At 44.0% G+C, this 22907-nt stretch overlaps 1 protein-coding gene across 1 annotated transcript in view; it reads left to right on the top strand.

Moving 5' to 3' along the window:
• LOC149217575 (kinesin-like protein KIN-14I) overlaps nucleotides 1–22907 on the top strand; it is a 412787-nt gene that overhangs the window by 69759 nt on the left and 320121 nt on the right. The window contains exons 5-6 of the mRNA XM_089391383.1: nucleotides 1013–1141; nucleotides 1465–1694. Of these exons, the coding sequence (XP_089247509.1) occupies nucleotides 1013–1141; nucleotides 1465–1694 (359 nt within the window). The remainder of the gene's footprint in view (nucleotides 1–1012; nucleotides 1142–1464; nucleotides 1695–22907) is intronic.

The following is a 22907-nucleotide window of genomic DNA, read 5'->3' as shown; positions in this document are numbered from 1 at the left end:
ACCAGGCATACTAGATTTTGTTGTAACATTCCTAATTAACATGTCTAAGTTCTATATATGACCATTATCTCTAAAATGTTTTGGGGAAAAATGGTGGCATTTCAAGATGTTTTAATTGTGTTTTGTTTGGGGAGTTGACCTGGGGTCCTAGCCAAGTGCTTTTATATAACATTTTCCCTAATTTCACATTAAATATATTCTGTGGGAGTGTGGTCTCGCAACAAGCAGTGAGGTGGTTGGGCTTGTATTAACATAGAGATCTGGGCTCAAACAATGCTAAGGGAGTGTAGATGAGACCGGGTGCAAGTCATAGGTGACATAGAAACACCCCTCTTAATGTGGAAGCTTAGCCAAAGATATTTATAAGATCATAGATGTATTTCTCAAAAAAAAATCTCATTAAAGAAACTTCTAGAAAACCTCAACAACCTTCTCTGTTCTACAGAATGATTTGCCTCTTATTCTTTTCTGATGTCTGTTTCAACAGTGTTTGAACAAAGGGTTTCCTTCACAAAAAAAGGCATTTTCATTGTGGTTTGGAGCATTGTGATTTGGTTTTGGCATAGTTATATCAAGAAAATAGTTGTGGGAAGCAAGCTGATTTTTTAGAGGTTCATTTCCTGAAACATTCTTCAACAATGTTTGAGAAAGAGTGTCTGCTGCAGCTACATAAAACTTTTTCTAGCTAAATTATTTTTTCTATATATATGTGTGTGCGTGTCTGTGCATGCATTTTTAATGGTGTGTTTCCCTGTTTCCAAAATTTTGGGGGTCACATTTCCAGTGAGTATTTGTTTTGGAAACTTCTACTGTTTCCCTGTGCTATGCAACTTAGTAACCCATTTATGAATCTGTTTGTGTTCATTATTTTGCTGGGTGTTATTTTTTACATATTTCCTTTACTGCATGCTCATTATCAATTGGATTCTAAAATTTAAGATTGAAATGTTCTTTCATTATTTTCCATTTTCTTATTATGATGTAATATGTCAGTTTTCAAATGGTCTTGCAGGTCGATTCATTTTTGAAGTCAATGCAAAAGCAATTGTCTACATCTAGAAAATGGGGCATTTTTGGCTGGAGATTTGCCACAAATAATAGAGGCAAATATACCATATCAGACATGCTCTCTTTTCAACAAGTATTTACTTGCTGCTTACATGCTATATTTCGGGAATTTTAATTTACCTTTTCTCAAAATATTATGCATGTCTTTCCTCAAAAGATGGTGCATGTCGAAAGATGTTGCTAGCTTGTTTTGTATGTACCATTGCAAATCTCATTTAAGCACTTGTTATATGATCAAAGTTCTGTACCTTCCTCAATAGATCATGCATGTCTTTGCCCAAAAGATGGTGCATGTCTAAAGAGGGTGCTAGTTTGTTTTGTATTTACCATTTTAAATCTCATTTAAGCACTTCTTATATGATCAAAGTTCTGAATAACTGTTTATGTTTTCTGTAGGAACCAATTCCAATGTCACTCTTGAAAATGAGTAGTGACTTGATGAGCCATGCCATTAAACTTTTTCAGTTAGTTTTGCGATCCACTAATGCTGATGGTAGAGGTCCAGTTGGCTCACAGCATCGCTTGGAAAACATTATTAAGTTGTACAATTATTCATTGAAATGGCCTGAGTTAATAGACGAGTTATTTATACAAATAATGAAGCAGACACACAATAACCCTAAGAGGTAAATTTTATACTTTGGCTCATCTTGAGGCATAAAATTGATATATCAACTAAATTTGTCAACCAGTTCATTTACTTCTAGAATGTGTATCTCTGATTTTACTTTTAATAATGCCAGATTTCAAGGTTTTCAACTACCCATTATGTGCTGTCACTATTATTATTGTTGTTTATTCTGCTTTTGTAGAGCCATATGCTTTCAGGATGTGTTCTACACAACATCAGCAAGCACACTCAAAGAGTGATTTGGATTAGTGTGTTATTGGGTGGTATTTGTTGAGAAATGTAACTATGCTCGGTCTTCATAATTGTTTCACATCACTATATATTTATTGTAAAAGCAAAAGAAAAAGAAGAATATAATTTTGAATGCATAGGTTTCATGCTCTATTTTATTTTGTCAAATAGGTCAAGCATGTTTTTCATGCTTGTTGAGAAATGTAACTAGTATCGGTCTTCATAATTATATTTGAGTCATGATGGAATATATTGTTAAAAGAAAAGAAAAAGAAAAATTATTATAAAAGAAAACTATTTATAAGCATGGGTTTCATGCTTTGTTTATTTTGTTCCTAGGACAAAATCCTCCATTGAAGGCTTCTAGGGTTTGTGTCATGTATCATTGTCATTTTAATTATGTAATAGACTGTTCTTGGGCTTTGTATGTCAAGAAAGAAATTTATTTTTGGGTTTAAAGTGTCATTTATGCTTCGTCCACCAATGTAATATCCCCAATTTTGTGAGCATGAGTTACTAAGGAATTTCACCCAATTTTAGTAATATTAATTAAAAAGGGGCAAATATTATTGGACAAAGAGGGCTAGTATTACTTTATTAGAGAATAGTGGAAAATTATTATTTTATTAAATGGCGGAAAAAGTGACTTAGTGGAAAATAGACCCCACTAATAAAATAATACTGAAAAAGAAGTCTAGAGGCATGAGGAGAAATTATAAGAGGATAGACTCATTTTGTGGATTATCTTTTGGCTATTACACTTCATATTTTGTTTTCTTTTGGAGTTGTTTAGCACAAGGGCCAGAGTGTTGTTTAGCATTAGGAATTTCAAGCGGAATTCCACCCTCATTTCAGAGAACTTTGAGTATCTCCCTAGTGAGGCAATTTGAGGAGCTCAATTCAGAGCTTCCATTGGACATCATTGTAGGAGTTTATTCAATAGTGTGTTTTTCTTGGCCGCAAAGGTATTTTATGGAGCACATTGTGGGGGCAAGCCTGGGCTAGAAGCATTGAGATTTTGCAATGAATTTTTGTATTGTTAGACTGGAGTTTGGACAATGATTTGCTGAGCTAGATTGGAGACTATTGCCTCGGGCAATTTTTCTATCTTTTGGAAAGGGCACAAAAGCTATTGACCAAGTGTTGCGCAGGGGTTTAGAGAAGTGGAGTTGGTAGAGATAAAGGCTGGAGATAAATGGAGAATTTAGCCAACGCTGGGAGACATTTCCCATAGTATATTTGGGCAAAATTCAGTAGTCTCAAAACTGTGGGGCATTTTTTGGCCAGATTGGGCAATTCACACTCGTTTGGGGTGACCGGAGGTTGGTGGATTTAGCCCAAACCCCTTCTTGGTTTTTGTGGTTTTATTGAGATGAGTCTCCAACTAATTTTACAGAATTTTCTAGGTGATAGTTGAGCCCAAATGTTGATTTGGGGTAGCATCGGATGTGCTCTAGCCACGAAAATTGGTGGAGAAGCTAAAGCACATGAGATCTCCAATACCCAGAAATGGTTTAGTCAGAATCTAACCAATTTGGGAGATATTAAAATAATTAATATTTTTAATGAATCCCTAAGTCTAAACTTATGGAAAATAAAAATATTAATGTGAATTAATATAAAACTGAGTTAGAATGGTTCAAAAGTCATGGATCAAGCTAGATCTAATCTTAGCCGTTGATTACGGACTTAATCTCGGTCGTTGAAATGTCAACGAGAAAAGTATAAGAGGAGGCTTGAGGGTCACTTGGAGAACACACCAAGTTGATTAATAATTTGACTTTTTGGGGCACGGCTTGCTGAGGAAATCATAGGAGTGATTAGAGTTGCAGCTGAAGGGTAGTGAATGCAGTAGCAGAGAGGCAGAGATAGTATCGGGAGCATCACCGCGGAATTCGGGAGAGGGTTGACGCAGAGCCAGCTAGAGGCCACGCAGAAGCAGCCAGAGGCCACGTAGAGGCAGCCAGGAGCTTTGCAGAGCCTGAGGAGGGCCAGCATGGGAGATGCAGAGGCTCCAGAGGTTGACGCAGAGCCTAGAATGGTTGATGTTGGGTCGGAGAGGCTCACGCTGGGCTAGAGAGGCTGAAGCAGACCTTAGAGGTTGACGCTGGCAGATTTCATGGGGCAGATTGGGGATGATATGTCTCCGACTGAGAGGTGCTACTGCCAAGGGCATTCTTTGTTGGGTGAGCCATTTCTGGCACCCAGATTGTATTTTGAAACTTCTTAATAATAAAACCCTTAGATAGTTGCATTGGTTTTCTCACATTGGGTTTTTCTAGGGACATTAGTCCAAAAATAATGGTGTTACTTGTGTGCTTGTTTTTTTCTTCAGTTGATGATCTATATGTGTTGAGACTGTACTTGTATCAGAGCGTGGTTGCAGATCACAGGATAACTGAGGGCATCAGCCGAGCAGAGCAGTAGCAACAGAAACAACTATCCCGAGTGACAGAAGTTGTTCCTAGTGGAGAAACAAGAAGGAAGGTCATCAGTTCGAGTCAGGAAGAGGATCAGTGTAGTGGCAGAGAGGAACAGACCTGACCTATGCAGTACCAGATCATCTTTCTCAGTGAGGAATGATTGACACCCATGGCCAGGAGGTGCGTATTTTGCTGGTGTCGGGATTGCGCAGAGCCTAGAGGCTCTAACCTTCAGTTTACTAGGGCATAGGAGGTTGTGGGTAAGTTGCGGAGTCAAGCTGGTGGGGTACCGTGGTTAGAACAATATCTAACAGGACAAGACCAAGGAGGAGGGAGTTGTTGCCGAGGATTTCTAGCCAAGAAATTCGGATCAGTGGTGCAACTGCACTAACGATCGGAGTGAGGGCATCTCGACATTGGCAGAGGGGTTTCCAGGAGGGAAATCGAGGCTCTGAGGGTGTCACACCGAGAACTTCTAGGAGGGAAGTAGAGATTCAGAAGAGTTGAAAGAGGAGCAGCGAAATGGCAGTGAATGGGGTAAGAGATCAGGACAGATTGGATGGAGCCTCGAACTTCGTAGTCTGGAAGGCCAGGATCTTGTCTGTTCTAGACAAGAATTGTCTCAAGCACTTCGCCTTGAACACGAGAGCAATTCCAATTGACCCGACAGAACAAAAAGTACCAGGAGGCAATGGCGAGGGCCAAGAGCATCAATCCTTGACGGGGTCAAGGACCATGTAGTACCACATATTGCCGAAAAGGACACGACAAATGCGATTTGGGAGGCCTTGAAAAAATTGTAGTAGCATACTTCCGTGCAGAGGAAGATGCTACTAGAAAATCAGCTACAACCATACCAGATGCAGAAGGGAGAATAGATACACCTTCCTCGGTCGATTGAAGGAGATCCGAGATCAAATGACTTCCATAGGGGCCATGCTGGATGAGGAGATGATGGTGAGGACCGCATTAAACGTAGTCTCATAGAATTGGGAGGTATTTGTCCAGAGCATACTGGGCAGGTCGACCCTTCCAGATTGGGAGGAACTGTGGGCGACTCTTCGTCAAGAAGAGATCAGAGGGTTAACCAAGGCGGGAAGTAGCGACAAGGGGGTCAGAATCAAGAAGGAAGAAGAGGAGAAGGATGCCCTAGCATCTAAGGGAAAGCAGGAGAAATGGAAGAAGAATGACCTCTCCAAGGTCAAATGCTTCCACTGTGGAGCACTAGGTCACTATGTGAGCCAGTGTCCGAGGAAGAAGAGCAAGGGAGAGGCTTCTGAGACCAAGGCTGCGCCAGCAAGGGCGGAGAAAGAAGTGGAGACAGATAATGACTGTGCCATGAGTGCTCATATGCCACTTGAGAGGAAGTGGGGAGACATTGAGCTGTAGTCAAACAGACTACAGGCGATGAGGGGCACAATCCTCGAGGTACCCAACCTCTTGGATTATACCTTGCTACGGAAGCCCCGAAGAGGAGTAGCAGGACTGGCGGATGTCAGTAGAGACGGATGCGGATGGAGTGACAGAGGGAGCTACAGTGCAGGAGTCCCAAGATAGCATGAGGCAGCGGTGCGAGTTGCACAAAGTTGTAGCAACACAGAGGTCAGAGAGGGAGCACTTGTTAGTGACAGGGAGATTCAACATCGGGAGTGTTTATAGCCTGACAGAAATGTCAGAGTTGGGAGATCAGTTACTTACGTCTCAGTAACTGAGTTGCAGTGCAATAGTTAGCAGTGGCAGTGTTATTGGCAACATGGTGCAGCATGATGAGAAGGGTTGTAGTGCAGATGCAGCAGTGGCAGTGGCAGGGCCATGGGCAGCAGCACAGATGCAAAGGGAGCTGTCGTACAGATGCAACAGTGGCAGTGGCACGGCCATGGGTAGCAATACATGATGCAGCAGTGGCAGTGGCAGGGCCATGGGCAGCAGCACAGATGCAAAGGGAGCTGTCGTACAGATGCAACAGTGGCAGTGGCACGGCCATGGGTAGCAATACATGATGCAGCAGTGTAGAAGATGTTGGACAACGGGCCTAGCATTAGCACAGGGACCGATGCCGGATGATCAGGGTGACGCTCAGTGAGGAGTATTACTAGTGCACAGTCCTTGCTGAGAGGGAGTGTTGATTTGGGGTAGCATCAGATGTGCTCTAGTCACAAAAATTGGTGGAGAGGCTGTTAAGTTATGGTATGTTCTATGCTTCTAGTAGTTTAATTTTCTTTCTTATTATTATCCACAAATTAGCAATCACATGTTCATAAATTAAAGTGCAGATAGAACATTAAACGATCGACAGAAAATAAGCCAAGACAAGAGACAAGATGTGGCGGCTAGCCAGGGAAAATCCCCAATGTGGGGAACCCTTTGATCAAATCTTCCTTTATCTTCAATAATTCAGCATAGAGAAATAGTACATAAATCTAATTTACATAAACAGCAATAAACCCTAGATCAGTCCCAAACTAGGGCAAACAATATCTCGCAAACCGACCGTCGGATCGGCTTGATTACACCACCAAAAAATGCGGCCTTTAGAGGAGATCCAAATGGACCTACAACGCAGTTATGAGGAGGGAGTCTTTTGGTCAACGCTGGTCAAACTTTGTTTCTGCAGTTGCTGCCCTAAAACTGCGTCCTTCCTTCCACATGTGTGAGAGAGTCTCTTTTCTGCGCAGTAGAGAAGAGCCTCTTTGCTGCGCAAGAGAGAGAGAGAGAGAGAGAGAGAGAGAGAGATGTGATGAGATGAGTGAGTGCAAATGAGGAAAAGTCCTCCTGTATTTATACACAACTGTTGATGTTTGCATGGATGTGACTGTTGGGCTTCTGAGCCTACATGAGTTGTAGGTCGGCTTGATAATTATTCCATAATCAAAATAAATTCATATCTCCATAAATACTTATCAGAATCGGATGATCTTTAGATCAATCCTACACCTCTCGACTAGAGGAATCTAATAAAAATATTATTAGCCATGAATCAGATGACCCACATGGAATTTGGCCCTAGTTGCCAATTTTAACACTCCCTCTCAACTAGGGAGAACTCCATCTGCAATTTGTCTGTCAGTCACTACTATTCACCCATCAAATGCACTGCCTTGTAAAGCTTGACCCCTGCTCTGCTCTGCTCTATCTTGCCTATTTTGTTATGTTCTGTTCTTCCCTGTTCTGATCTTCTATGCTCTGCTTTTGTCCGAATTATGAAGAGGAAGAAATGATCGAGGATGTATCATACTGACCCAAAGTCAGTCTCAGAGTATGTACCACTGGTCCCAGACCAGTCTCAACCGACCCGAAGTTAGCATCATAGTCTATACCACTCCTACCACTGGTCCCAGACCAGTATCATCCTCCACTGACTCAAAGTTAGTCTCAGTGTGCATACCACTGGTCCCAGACTAGTGTCAACCGACCCGCAGTCAGCGTCATAGTATGTACCACTCCTACCACTGGTCCCAGACTAGTCCTTCACTGACCTGAAGTCAGTCTCAGAGTACGTACCACTAGTCCCAGACCAGTCTCAACCGACCTGAAGTGAGCATCACAGTGGTTACAACTCCTACCACTAGTCCCAGACTAGTCTCATTGATCCCAGATCAATGAAGGTCATCCTAGCATAGGGAGTATGGTAGATACAGTGATGCATCCATCAGTACTACGATGTTCCCTATCTTCATTTCCCTGCTCATTTGATCAGATGAGAGGTACTTCCCATGAGTCCCACACTGCATGGGTAGGATGCCTTGACCGGAGAACTTAATCAATCCTGTCCTCACAGGAGAACTAATCATCTTGCTACATAAACACCATGGAGAGCACATCATCCTGGCATCACAGGAGAACTAATCATCTTGCTACATAGTCGCCATGGGGTGTACATGTATACCACCAAGGGATGGTGAATCACCCTGTGGTAATATGTCGCTCCAAGAAGTACCCCGCACCCCCCGGAACTCCCAGAGTTCAATGCATCATACGGGACCCTCATCAGAGGGTCTTTGAACGACACCAAATTGTTCTCGGAAAGTCAGGAATTTGACCCTCCCTAGAGGCTTTGTCAGGATGTCGGCGACCTATTCATTTGTACTGATATGTTGGAGCCTTATAGCTCCTCGCTGCACCATATCTCGAATATAGTGGTACCTGATATCGATATGCTTGGAGCGATCATGAAATACGGGATTCTCTGACAAACGAATCCCACTCTGGTTGTCACATAGGATCATGGCGGTATCCAATGTAAATCCAAATAGCTCACTGAAGAGCTTTCGCAACCAGACTACCTCACAGGAGGCCATGCTAGCAGCAATATATTCTGCTTCGGCAGTGCTCAAGGCCACCGACTTTTGCTTCCTGCTCATCCAGGATATCGAAGCAAATCCCAAGTAGAAGCAGCACCCGGAAGTGCTCTTACGGTCCTCCACATTGCCTGCCCAATCAGCATTAGTGTATCCAAGTAGTCTCACATCTCCGGTAGTGTATCTTAACCCTTATGTAATTGTGCCACGAATATATCTTAATAGATTCTTGGCACCAATCCAATGCATGTGGCGAGGTTCAACTATATGTTGACTCAACGTGTTGACTGCGAAGCATATATCTAGACGGGAGTTCACTAAGAACATTAATGCTCCGACGAGTTGCCAATACTAAAACAAGTCCAGTAGCACTACCGCTTAACTTCTTGAAGTCAAGCTCCATCGGGGTAGTTACAGGCTTGCAGTCTACCATACCAAATCTTTCCAATATCTTCACCACATATTTTCCTTGAGATAGGAAAATTTCCCTTGGCTTCTGCGAGACTTCAAGTCCTAGGAAATAGTGCATCAGTCCTAGATCCTTCATTTCAAATTCAGAAGCCAACTCCATCTTAAATTTGTGAATAAGAGGGTTTTGTAATATTCCTAACCCGGAATATTCCTCAAAACCCCAGCAAAACTCCAAACAAATACGTGCAAATGATATAATAACCCGAAAGTGATAAATAGCAGAGGAACAACATATAATAACATAAACCGGAAATATAAGCAGATACACAAGAAATACAACAAGAAAGACTAAGCCATTTTATTACACTGAGCAATAAAATGAGTACAAGAGGTGATCAGACATATGGCACCTCGACTTGCACAAGACAAGTGAAGAAATACTCTCAGAATGACAAGAATGACCTCTTTGCGTGGATGATGTTGCTATGTTGCTGCTGTTGCTAGGAAACAAATGGTGATTTGGGGCTGCTCCCCTCCTTGGAAAAAGTTGAAACTCTGGATTCAGGCTCTACTCAAGAAACCCAGAAAAACCCAGAAAGCTTTCCTGGAATGGCCGACCCCCGAAAAACACCCCCCTTGGGGTTCTATGTAGCTCCCCAATACCCTGCGCTGCCACTGAAGAAAACTCCTCTAAACTCTGCCTGAAACCACTTCCTGAAACCCTGCCAAAATCCTCCAATGAGACAAGAGCTGGACCCCTGCTCAATCACCCAGCATAAATCTACCTGCAAAACCCAAATCCGGCACTATAACCAAAAGGAACTGCGTCCCTCTCCCAGTGCTGCGCAGTCCTCCAAAACACTGCTAAAACTGTTGCAGGAATGCTGATGAAACTATTGCTGAAAAACCAAAGGAAATACCTTGCCCGAGCAGGCACTCGAAGTCCCCCGGGGGTAGGGGTGAGATCTTCGAACGGAGACACTCGATGCAGTAAACAGTGCTGCAGACTAGCTATTTGCTGAGAAGTCGAAACGACTAGCTCCAAATGCACATAATTGAATGATCCAAAATTAGGGGGCTCCTATCTATTTTATATCCTCTGCCTCTCACAATCCCTAGGCTCACCTCCTCCCATGTGATTCCCTCTTGCCACGTGTTCTTTTCCTCCTGCGCAATTCCTCCATGTGTCTGCGTGGGCTCCATTTCTGCATCCCCCTTTGGCCCCCTTGGTTCCCCTTTAAGTCACCACGTTGTGCTACCTAGGAAGTGACTTTATTCTAAAGTGGGTTATGTTCCCCCTTCCTCACTTTTTTATTTACAAATAACTATAAAAGGCAAAAACTAAACAAAATCGAATATTCCAATTAGCCATAGCTAATTAGGAATATTACAATCTCCCCCGGCAAAATGTTGCTTGTCCTAAAGCAACTGAAGTGATGGATGCTGTAAGATCTTCTCTCTCCCAAATGGCATCCTCATCTGGCAAATTCTTCCACCTCACCAAGAATTCCCGGACCGTTCTACTCCGCAGCTGCCTCTCCCTAGTGTCAATGATAGCCTCCAGCTGCAATACCAAATGCCCCTCATCATCCATGGGTGGTAGCTCATCTGTCACGGTCACCTACTGCCCCAATGCCTTCTTCAGGCATGATACATGAAAAATGTTATGAATCTTGCTGCCTTGGGGCAGCTCCAACTCATATGCAACCTGTCCAATCTTGCGTATCACCCTGTATGGCCCATAAAAGCGGGGCTTGAGCTTCTCAACCCCCTTCTGCTTCAGTGATGACTGTCACTATGGCTGTAATCGTAGGTAGACCATGTCCCCTACCTCAAACTGCCTCTCCACCCGACCCTTGTTGGCGTACAGCTTCTGCTGGTTCTACATTGTAGCCATGTTATCCTTGAGAGCTCGGAGGATATCCTGACTCTCTTGGATCCAAATCTTGGCTCTAGGAGCCTTGCTATCACCAAACATCACGTCGACAAAAGATAAAGGATGATACCCATATAAGGCATAGAATGGTGACATACCAATGGACATGTGATGTGAAGTATTGTAGCAGTACTCCCTCAGATGCAGCCACTTCAGCCATGCTTGCTGCTGCGCGCTGACATAGTTACGCAAGTGGCCCTCCAGCCACTTGTTAACTATCTCTATCTGCCCATTCATCTGTGGGTGATAGCTAGTACTCGGTGTCAACTCCGTCCCCACTAACCGGAAAAGCTCCTGCCGAAACCCGGCCATGAAATGGATGTCCCTGTCACTGAAGATGGTCTTAGAAAGACCATGTAGCCTGAAGATCTCCCTGAAGAACAGCTCGGCCACCTGTGCTGCTGTATAGTGTGCGGATAGGGAAAAGAAATGTGTGTACTTCGTCAGTCGATCAACGACAACAAAGATACAATCCTTGCCCTGTACTATGGGCAACTTTGTGATGAAGTCCATCGAAATGCTCTCCCATTTCCCCTCTGGAATGGGAAGAGGCTATAATAAACCCGCGAGATGGCTCATCCCTCCCTTGTTCCTTTGGCAAACATCGCACTCCCGGATGTGCTGGAGCACATCCTCCTTGAGGCCCTTCCATGAGAACCTCTCTCTAATGGCCCTGTAGCTTTTGGTAAACCCCTGATGCCCTGCCAAAGGTGAATCGTGTGATGCCTAGAGTACCTTCTTCTTGAGCTGAGACCCCTCAGTCAAGAAGATCTGGTCCCTGTAATAGATGATCTCATCGACCACCCTGTACCTGTCATCTACCACCTGCCCATCCAGAACCTCGCATGCAAACTTGTCCTTGGATCACTCTACTAAGAGTCGAGCCCTCCAATCTGTATCCAAGCTCATAAGAGACAACGTGGTTGGTCTATGTGAAAGGGCATTTGCTACCACGTTGTTCTTACCCTTGAAATACTCAATGTCAAAGTCATATGCTTGGATCTTACTAATCCACTTCTACTGCCTCTCCTGTAGCTGCTTCTGCTCCAAAAAGAACTTGAGGCTCCTGTGATCAGCCCTCACCCTGAACTTGTTGCCTACCAAATACTGCCGGTACTTAGCCAATGCATGCATGATGGCCAGCATCTCCTTGTCATATATGGAATACAACCTCTCGTGCGGAAGGAGCTTCCGGCTCTCAAATGCTATAGGGTGACCTACCTGCATCAATACTGCACTAATCCCCTCTCCCGACGCATCACACTCCAAGACAAATGGTTGCGTAAAATCTGGCAACGCAAGCACTGGGCAACTGCTCATAACCTCCTTGAGCCTGTTAAAGGCTCACTGCGCTGTATCTGACCAACTGAATGCCCCCTTCTTCGTCAAATTTGTCAGGGGTGCAACAAGCTGTGAGAAACCTTTGACGAACTTCTGGTAGTAAGTGCAAATGCCAATGAATCCTCGAAGTTCCCTCACGTTTCTCAGCTTTGGCCATTCTCTGATGGCCCTGATCTTCTCCTCGTGGACCGTCACTCCATCCACCCCTATGATGTGTCCCAGATACAACATCTCCGTCAACCCAAACTCACACTTGGAGAGTTTGGCAAAGAACTGTTGCTCCTGTAAGATACGTAATACTGTTTCAATGTGCTGGAGATGCTCCTCCCAAGTCCTGCTATAAATGAGAATATCATCGAAGAATACCAACACAAACTTCCTCAAATGACTACGGAAGATGTGATTCATGCAGGACTGAAATGTAGCTGGGGCGTTGGTTAGCCCAAAAGGCATCACCAAGTACTCAAAGTGCCCATAGCGACACTTGAAGGCGGTCTTGGGAATATCCTGCTCCCTCACGCGAATCTGATGGTACCCAGATCTCAAATCAATCTTTAAGAAGAATCGTGCTCCCCTCAACTCATCCATCAACTCATCGATCTTGGGTATGGGGTACCTGTTCTTCAGGGTCTTCTTGTTCAGGGCCCTGTAGTCAATGCACATCCTCAATGTACCGTCCTTCTTCTTCACCAACACCACAGAAGAAGCAAAAGGACTCATGCTTGGACGAATGTGCCCAAGTGCCAGCAACTCCTGGATAACTCGCTCAATCTCATCTCGATAGACCTTGAGGTGCCTATAGGGGTGGTGATCAGTGCCTGGATGCCCTGCTCAAGCTCGATAGTGTGCTCAAACCCCCGATCCGGTGGTTGTCTTGGTGGAATCTCTCCAAACACTATGGCATACCGATCAAGGATGGACTGGATCTCTGGATGTACCGTCTGCCCTGTAGTCCCTGCCTCTGATGCACGCAGCTCCACTGCCCACTCTATGTCTCCCTTTCGAAAAATTGCCTCCATCCGATGAGCTGACACAGTTTGAGGCGGATACCTGTGTTGTCCCCGTATCTTCTCATGCCTCCCAGTCTTCTCATCATCCCACTCCATCTCTAGGGTCTTCCAATCCGTCGTGACCTTCCCTACGTAATAAGCAGGTGTTCGGAATATCGACCACGAAAAAGTGGTTAGTCAATGTGTAGGTGTTCATCGTCACCGAAAGCTCCGGAACATAACGAGCACACGTCATGGTCTGATCTCCTGGGACCAATACTGAAAACCCATCGAAGCTCTCTGTCTGAATACTTCTCCGCTCAACCATCTACGCATCGATGAAGTTGTGGGTTGCCCCACTGTCAACCAAAACTGATACTCGCTGGCCACGTACTGTCCCTTGTATGTGTAGCCTCAAATACTTGGGAAATCCTCGCAATGCTGCAAGGGCCCCTCCAGTAGGTGCAAAAGATGCACCACCTGCTGCTGGCGGTGGAGGTGGCAAAGGTCCTTGTAGGGCATGACTATCTCTTGCCTCCACATCATCCTCGTCATCCTCTTCTCCACTGCTCTTGGAGAAGACCTCAATAAAATGTGCTTTACTAGCAGCACATCTATGCCTGGTGCCCACGGCTCCTGACATGCGAAGCACAACTACTTCTTCTTCAGCTCCCTCTTGACATTGTCTTCGATCTGCACTCGTCCTGGATTCCCCTTTGGAGGTGGAATCTTCACATCCTTCCCCTTAAACTGAAAAGTCTGTCTTTGGGGGTAAGGTGTCTTGGTCCTGGGTAAGACATCCTGTAAGTCCCGGGTCCTGCTGATAGCGTCCTGGAGTGTGGCTGGTTTAGTGGACCAGACTAAACCCCGAAGTGGCTCTGCTAACCCCTCAACATACATGTAGACCCTCCGTGTTGTGGATAGGTCTGGCACCATCACGGAGACCCTCAAGAAATCTGCAATGTAGGTCTCTAGGCTCCCTGTCTGCTTGAGCCTCGTCAGCTCAACAAAATGTTGCTTTGGATCCCTCCGATCAAATCGCTCCATCAGTCTCCTGGTAAACTCGTCATATATCGTCACTGTGGAGTGCCCCAGTGTAACCATCCCATGAAACCACCAATCCTGGGCCTCGCCATCCAAATGCAATGTTGCCACCTTGATGGCCTCTGCCTCCGGCATCTGGTTAAGCTGGAAATAAATGTCTAGCTTCTCCACCCAAGACTTTTCCGAACTGTTTGATGAGCCATCAAACGTAGGCAAGTGGAATCTACTCACTGCACAGTGGGTATCTCCATCATGGTAATGCCAGTACCCCCTGTGATGGTCACGGGGTCTGCTATCCCACTGGAGCTGAACGAAATCTCCGAATGAGAGGGCTTCCCTGAACTCTTGCCCATAGGCCTGGTACTCTGCAAAATAATTGACCATATGTCCGGGCTTTGCCTGCTGTTGGGTTACGGCCCCTTGTCTGCTCCTAAGAAAGTGGGCATGGTAGAGCGTGTAGGGGCATGTGAGCCCACCTGCTGCGCAGTATCACCCTGCTCTGGCAAGTGATGGGATGCGCCTGATCCCTCACCAATCTGAAAAACTCGTGGGCTCTCACGCTGTCTGGCCTCCACTGCCGTGAATCTCTGCCCCATCACCTCAATCTGCCTCTACAGATCCTGCACTGATTTGAGGAGCATATCCGCAAATATCTTCCTGTCCTCGTCGGCCATCTGTTTTATGTCCACTACTGGCTCTCTCCGTTCTGCGTTTACCACAGGCTCCTCTTGTTCTGCGTCTGCCACAGGAACACAATCTCCCTCTCCGTAGGTATTCTCCAACCTACGTCTAGTATCTTTGTACCTCCTACCTCTTTAACAAATGTATGGTTTTTCCCTCGGTGTCATAGATTCCCAGATCCACAGGCTGAGCTAGATCTATGCTCTGATACCACTGTAATATTCCTAACCCGGAATATTCCTCAAAACCCCAACAAAACTCCAACCAAATACGTGCAAATGATATAATAACCCTGAAGTGATAAATAACAGAGGAACAACATATAATAACATAAACCGGAAATATAAGCAGATACACAAGAAATACAGCAAGAAAGACTAAGCCATTTTATTATACTGAGCAATAAAATGAGTACAAGAGGTGATCAGACATATGGCACCTCGACTTGCACAAGGCAAGTGAAGAAATACTCTCAGAATGACAAGAATGGCCTCTCTGCGTGGATGCTGCTGCTGCTGCTAGGAAACAAATGGTGATTTGGGGATACTCCCCTCCTTGGAAAAAGATGAAACTCTGGATTTAGGCTCTACTCAAGAAACCCAGAAAAACCCAGAAAGCTTTCCTGGAATGGCCGACCCCCGAAAAACACCCCCTTGGGGTTCTGCGCAGTTCCCCAATGCCCTGTGCTGCCACTGAAGAAAACCCCTCTAAACTCTTCCTGAAACCACTACCTGAAACCCTGCCAAAATCCTCCAATGATACAAGAGCTGGACCCCTTTTCAATCACCCAGCATAAATCTACCTGCGAAACCCTAATCCAGCACTATAACCAAAAGGAACTGCGTCCCTCTCCTAGTGCTGTGCAGTCCTCCAAAACGCTGCTAAAACTGCTGCTAGAATGCTGATGAAACTACTGCTAAAAAACCAAAGGAAATACCTTGCCCGAGCAGGCACTCGAAGTCCCCCGAGGCTAAGGGTGAGATCTCCGAACGGAGACACTCGATGCACTAAACAATGTTGCAGACTAGCTAAACAGCCAACGTGCTGAGAAGTCGAAACATCTAGCTCCAAATGCGCATAACTGAATGATCCAAAATGAGGGGGCTCCTATCTATTTTATAGCCTCTGCCTCTTACAATCCCTAGGCTCACCTCCTCCTGCGTGATTCCCTCTTGCCACGTGTTCTTTTCCTCCTGTGCAATTCCTCCATGTGTCTGTATGGGCTCCATTTCTGCGTCCCCCTTTGGCCCCCTTGGCTTCCCTTTAAGTCACCACGTTGTGCTACCTAGGAAGTGACTTTTTATTCTAAAGTGAGTTATGTTCCCCCTTCCTCACTTTTTTATTTACAAATAACTATAGAAGGCAAAAACTGAACAAAATCGAATATTCCAATTAGCCATAGATAATTGGGAATATTACAGGTTTGCACCTATTAGAAAGAGGTCATCCACATACAACACTAGTATGAGAGGCTTGTCATCTTCAACCTTAAAGTAAAGGTTAGGATCGACTTCACTCCTGTGAATCCCAGCTTCATGAAGTAGCTTTCGATCCTCTCATACCATGCTCGGGGTGCTTGCTTCAGCCCATAGAGAGCCTTCTTCAACCTGCATACATGAGATTTTTCATAAATTCGTTGCTCCACATAGACCTCCTTGGTCTTGTCGGTTCCATCCTTGTGAAGCTCTATGATGAGATGGCTCCTCAAAGTCATGAGAAGCCTTATACTTTTCCGTACTTCCATCTGCTGCATGCTTTATCTTTGCATTTAGAAGTGAAAAGGATATCATTCTTCATAATATACTCATATTCTTCGGTCATAACAATACTTGATGCTTGACGACATCATGAACTATGATCGTGCTCATGATGGTCAGGTACTTGATCTGTTAGGTTTCTTATTTGAGGTTCCTCGAGGTGGCATCATCATAGATTCTATAGGCCCTCCACATATTGTCATTTTCTTGGTGTCGGCCAGCTCCTCAAAGTCGGAAGATTGTCCACGAAGGTTCATCAAAGGTTCATGACTTCACGACTTCCAGATGATTCTATAGCCCTTAGTATTTATTCTTTTTCTCTCTTTTGGCACATGAAAATATACAGGGCTTCCAAAAATTCTAAAATGAGATACGTCAGGTTTCTTACCGGTGAACATTTGTTCAGGAGTCTTGGAACCCAATGCTTGATGAGGGCATCGGTTTTGTACATATACGGTGGTGTTTGCAGCTTCGGCCATAGAAACTTTAGAAGTCTTTGATCATGGAGCATGGCATGGACATCTTCCACAATCGTACGGTTCTTTCTTTCTGCCACACCATTTTGTTCAGGAGTATATGGTGTAGAAGTCTCCCTCTTGATGCTAGCCTCTTTACAGAGGTCATGAAGCTCGTTAGATTCATATTCAGTCCCATTATCAGTCCTTAAGATCTTGATCTTCTTTTCGGTTTGATTCTCGATCAAGGCTTTGAAGTGTCTAAACCAAGAGAACACTTCATCCTTCTTCTTCAAGAAGTATATCCAAGTCTTTCGAGAATAGTCATCTGTAAAAGTAAGATAATATAAATATCCTCCCAAGGAGTTCACAGGCATCATACCAGATATGTCTGAGTGAACCGGTTGTAATGTATCGGAGGTCTTGCTTTGGCTTGAGGGGAAAGGTCCCCTTTTGAGCTTTCCTTCGGCACATCCCAGACATACACCTTCTTTCTCTACTCGGAATTCGGGCATCCCTGTTACCATTTATCTTACATTGGGTAGAGCTTTATAATGAAGGTGGGCAAACCTCCGATGCCAAAGTTCGGACTAAAGAGATGTGTCACAAGACATGACACCTAGTGGACTTCCACCGACCTGATATAATGAATCAACTCGAAACCCAAGAGTGAAGGCATCTTTAACATTATTTTTCCATATACATACCTTGCCATCGTTGAAGGTTACCTTGTAGCCTTTGTCTTCCATTGCCGAGATGGACACTAGGTTCTTTTTGAGGTCAGGTACATATAATACATCCTGTAAGTGGATCGTACCATCTTGATTCAATTTGAGAGAGACATTGCCTACACCTTTCACGGGATATTTCATATTATCTCCAAGGACAATTTCTAGATTAGTTTCTTTCTCTATGAGATTATGGAGAACTTCTTTATAACCGGTGAAGTGCCTTGAGGCACCACTACCAATGAGCTAAATTCCCATTGAGTTCGAAGGAGCGGAGGTAGATAGAGCAGCTGGTAGATAATATTCATCCTGCTTATTTTCAACAATGTTGGATTCATACCTGGAATTTCTAGCCTTCTTGAATGGTTGTCCTCTTCCTTGATTACCAACACTCTTTTTACCTTTGCTATTGAATTTTCCATTCCTTTGATTGCCATGAGAGGGATTTTTATCATCGTCCCAGTGTGAGTCCTTTCTATTAGGGCACTCCCTTGCATAGTGACCAGCTTTGTCGCAAATGTAGCATCACCCTTTTCTTCCACCCTTAGGTCCAGCCTTTATTTTTGATTTAGACCTGGAATTATTTCTTTTCTTAGCATGAGAAGAAAAGGCAGCAGGAGGACCTTTAGGCATGGGCATTTCTTGCTCTTCTACCCTTGTTTCTTCTTGAATGCATCTAGCCATTAATTCCTCGAAACCAGGAATCACATTATTGTTCAGAAGAGTAGTCCTGAACACATAACATTCGGATGGTAATTCTCCAAGGGTTGTGAGTGCCATTTCCCTATCAGTAATAGTTTCCCCAATAGATAGGAGATCGTTCCTAATTTCGGTGATCCTTAAGAAGTATGCTTGCATACTCTCATTTTTACCCTTCTTAATTTCCTTAAGCTTATTTCTAAGAAACAAAACCTGATTTGCATCATTAATTTTAAATAAACTCACCAGTCTATCGTAGATTTCCTTGGAGGTGTCCAGGTCGGAGATGTAGGCCACCAAGCGCTTGTCAATAGAAGTCCCGGATGATCTTCCTTGCTTTGACTTCTTCGGTTTTCCATTTGTTCCTGGCAGCAACAGATGCATTTGATGGAGGCTCAACAATATTACCCCTCACATGGCATAACACTCCTTGATCTTCTAGGGTTAGATCGATAGACATCTTCCATCCGTGATAGTCAGCTTTCTCACGGAGCTTGTCCTCGGCAAGGAAAGAGTAATGAGGACCCCATAGTTCTTTTAGGATAGCCTTGCCAATCTTCTCTTTGGTGATTGCTCTTGCTCTTGCTCGGGCTTTGTCTTCACCTCAGCTCTAATACCATGTTAAGTTATGGTATGTTCTATGCTTATAGTAGTTTTTTTCTTTCTTATTATTATCCACAGATTAACAATCACATGTTCATAAAGTAAAGTGCAGATAGAACATTAAATGATCGACAGAAAACAAGCCAAGACAAGAGACACAAGATGTGGCGGCTAGCTAGGGAAAAACCCCAATGTGGGGAAACCCTTTGATCAAAGATTCCTTTATCTTCAATAATTCAGCAGAGAGAAATAGTACATAAATCTGATTTACATCAGCGGCAGTAAACCCTAGATTAGTCCCAAACTAGGGCAAACATTATCTCGGAAACCGACCGTCAGATCGACTTGATTCCACCACCAAAAAATGTGTCCTTCAGAGAGATGGACCTATAGCATAGTTTTGAGGAGGGAGTCTTCTAGTCAATGCTGGTCAAACTTTGTTTCTACAGTTGCTGCCCTAAACTGCGTCCTTCCTTCCACATTTGTGAGAGAGAGTCTCTTTTCTGCGCAGTAGAGAAGAGCCTCTTTGCTTGCGCAGGAGAGAGAGATGTGATGAGATGAGTGACTGCAAATGAGGAAAAGTCCTCCTATATTTATACAAAATTGTTGATGTTTGAATTGATGCAACTGTTGGGCTTCTAAGCCTACATGAGTTGTAGGTCGGCTTGATAATTATTCCATAATCAAAATAAAATCATATTTCCATAAATACTTATCGGAATCGGATGATATTTAGATCAATCCTACACCTCTCGACGAGAGGAATCTAATAAAAATATTGTCATCCATGAATAAGATGACCCACATGGAGTTTGGCCCTAGTTGCCAATTTTAACAAAGGCTAAAATACATGAGATCTCCAATACCTAGAAATGGTTTGGGCAAAATCTAACCAGTTTGGGAGATATTAAAATAATTAATATTTTTAATGTGAATTAATATAAAACTAAGTTAGAATGGTCCAAAAGTCATGGATCAAGCCAGATCTAATCTTAGTTATTGATTAGGGACTTAATCTCGGCCGTTGAAATGTCAACGAGAAAAGTATAAGAGGAGGCTTGAGGGTCACTTGGAGAACACACCAAGTTGTTCAAGAATTCGATTTTTTGGGGCTGGGCTTGCTGAGGAAATCGAAGGAGTGATCGGAATTGCAGCTGAGGGGCAGTGAATGCAGTAGAAAAGAGGTAGAGATAGTACGGTAGCATCAGCGCAGAAGTCGGGAGAGGGTTGACACAGAGCTAGCTAGAGGCCACGCAGAAGCAGCCAGAGGCCACGCAGAGGCAACCAGGAGCTGCACAAAGCCTGAAGAGGACCAGTGTGGGAGACACAAAGGCTCTAGAGGCTGATGCGGAGCCCAGAGAGGCTGACGTTGGGCAACTGCTAGGCCAAAGAGGCTGACGCAGACCCTAGAGATTAAGGTTGGGAGATTTCGTGGGGCAGATTGGGGCTGATATCTGTCTCCCATTGAGCGGTACTACTGCCAAGGGAATTCTCTGTTGGGTGAGCCATTTCTGGCACCCAAATTGTATTCTGAAACTACTTAATAATAAAACCCTAAGATAGCTGCATCGATTTTCCCGCATTGGGTTTTTGCAGGGATAGTCCAAAAATAACTGTCACTTGTGTGCTTGTTTTTTCCTTCATTTGATGATCTGTATGTGTTGAGACTGTACTTGTATTTATTTTCAATATTTACATGGTAAATAACTTGTTAATTAACAGAACAAGTAGGAAGAAATAAATCAGAAAGTACAGGAAGGATTTCTAACAGTTAGACTTAGAAATTCCAACACCAAAATCCTCATTCTTATAGCAGGGCATATTGCTTATTAGCTAACAAATTTGTATCACTTTGTGGTTCTAGTTTTAACTTGGAGTTGGGCCAAACCCTTTCTAGGTTTTTCGTGGAGACCTCAAGATAAATTTGGTGGAATTTTATGAGCAATTTTGGAGGCTCAAACAGGGGTTTCTTCCAGCGAGCAATTGTAGAATTTCTAGGACTAGCGCAGAACATTGAGAAGAAGTCTTTACTCTGCATCTGGGTAGCATCATTTTCACCTAGGATTGCTTAGCTTGCTTTGGCAAGCCCAGGTGCACACATTTCATGCATTATACTCTTCTCCATATATAATAAAATGGTTGAATTTTGACACAGTTCTGGTGTAAATTGTGGGTGTTTGATTTTTGTTTAAATATTTAAGTGTTGAATGGAATTTTTCTTTGTTTATCATTGTTATTTCCTTTTTGAAACATTACAGTGGTATCAGAGACATGAACTTGGCCAAGCTGTGGGCCTTAAGCCAAGTGATGACAAGGCCAGAATAAAAAGCTAAGAAATCATCGGATCCACGGAAAGATTAAAATCAAACAACATGGTAGTAACCTTGAATGAGGTGATTAGGATGCAACAAATGATGATTGATGTGGGGGAGCAGCTGATTCACACCAAAATTGGGAATCAGGACCATTCTCAATAATACAACAAATCCACTATGCCCAAAATTATGGATAATGCATCAAGATGGCAAGACATGATTGCAACTAATGTGGAGTTATTGGCATCAAATTGTAGGGCGTACCAATCATTGGGACATGGCATTTAGGTGTCCTTTTCTTTTTGGGAGTTTTGTGAACTAGGATATGTGCACAAATCAGTGGGAATTCGGTGAAATTATGCAGGGATGATGAAGAGGAAGGTAGAAAATGAAAAGGCATTTGAAGGGGCCATGGTTGGTAAGGAAATGGTTGAGCATACACCCGTTGATGAGATGTTTATAGTTCATGAGGTACCCAGTGTTGCGACCTAGTTTTCAGGTGACAGCAGTGCACCACAGGTTGATGAGGTGCTGAGAGACATCTCCACCATTGATGAGGAATCGATAGGTATAGAGGCAACCAGGTCTATGACAGAACTTCAGGATGATAGTCGCCTACAGTTGACTAGTGAGCATGTCTTGCATGTTGAGTTGTCTATGGAGGAATAGTTGGAGGCTCATGTTGAGTCCATGATGGAGGAGGATGAGCAGTCATATTTTGGGCCGGCGATTGATTTAGAGTAAATAGATGCACAGACCGTCAACAGAGTTGCAGTACTTCGAGACAGTGGCTCTCTTTGGGCTCATATAGATGGGGCTTGCAACATTGCTAGGCTACCTTTGCACAACGGAGAGAGAGATGCAGAGTCACCTCGACAAATTTTATAAGCCGACCAGGATGGTGAGGTGAGACGACATGAGCTACGTAAGGTGCGGGAGTTCGTGAATTCGATCCATCTCTTGGGGTTAGATGGCAAGAGATTCTGAGTTGGTAATCGGTGGAGTGGGCTGGATTCATGGAGATGGTCGCAATCTGGAGTAAATCTCAATGGGAGCTCTTAAACACTGAGGGTACTGGAGGCCTAGGTTGGCATTGGGATCCAGGTGGGGCTTCCTATATGATATCAGACATTCAGGATGGCTATGGCAATGATGAGGTAATTGACCCAGTGATTGAGCACATGCATTCCTTAGGGGAGTTCTTGTCGGCACTAGTGGCTAGGTGGCATGTGAGCAGATTTCATGGGTTGTTTTGGCATGTTGGTTTCACATGGGGTTATAGGATGATTATTATTCT

The sequence above is a fragment of the Pinus tabuliformis genome, chromosome 1_1, assembly GCF_031772625.1.
Source record: "Pinus tabuliformis cultivar Carrire ecotype Pingquan chromosome 1_1, CPIR1, whole genome shotgun sequence".
Classification (NCBI taxonomy): domain Eukaryota; kingdom Viridiplantae; phylum Streptophyta; class Pinopsida; order Pinales; family Pinaceae; genus Pinus; species Pinus tabuliformis.
Note: the sequence above shows the minus strand (reverse complement) of the source record. Positions and strands in the feature narration are given on the sequence as shown.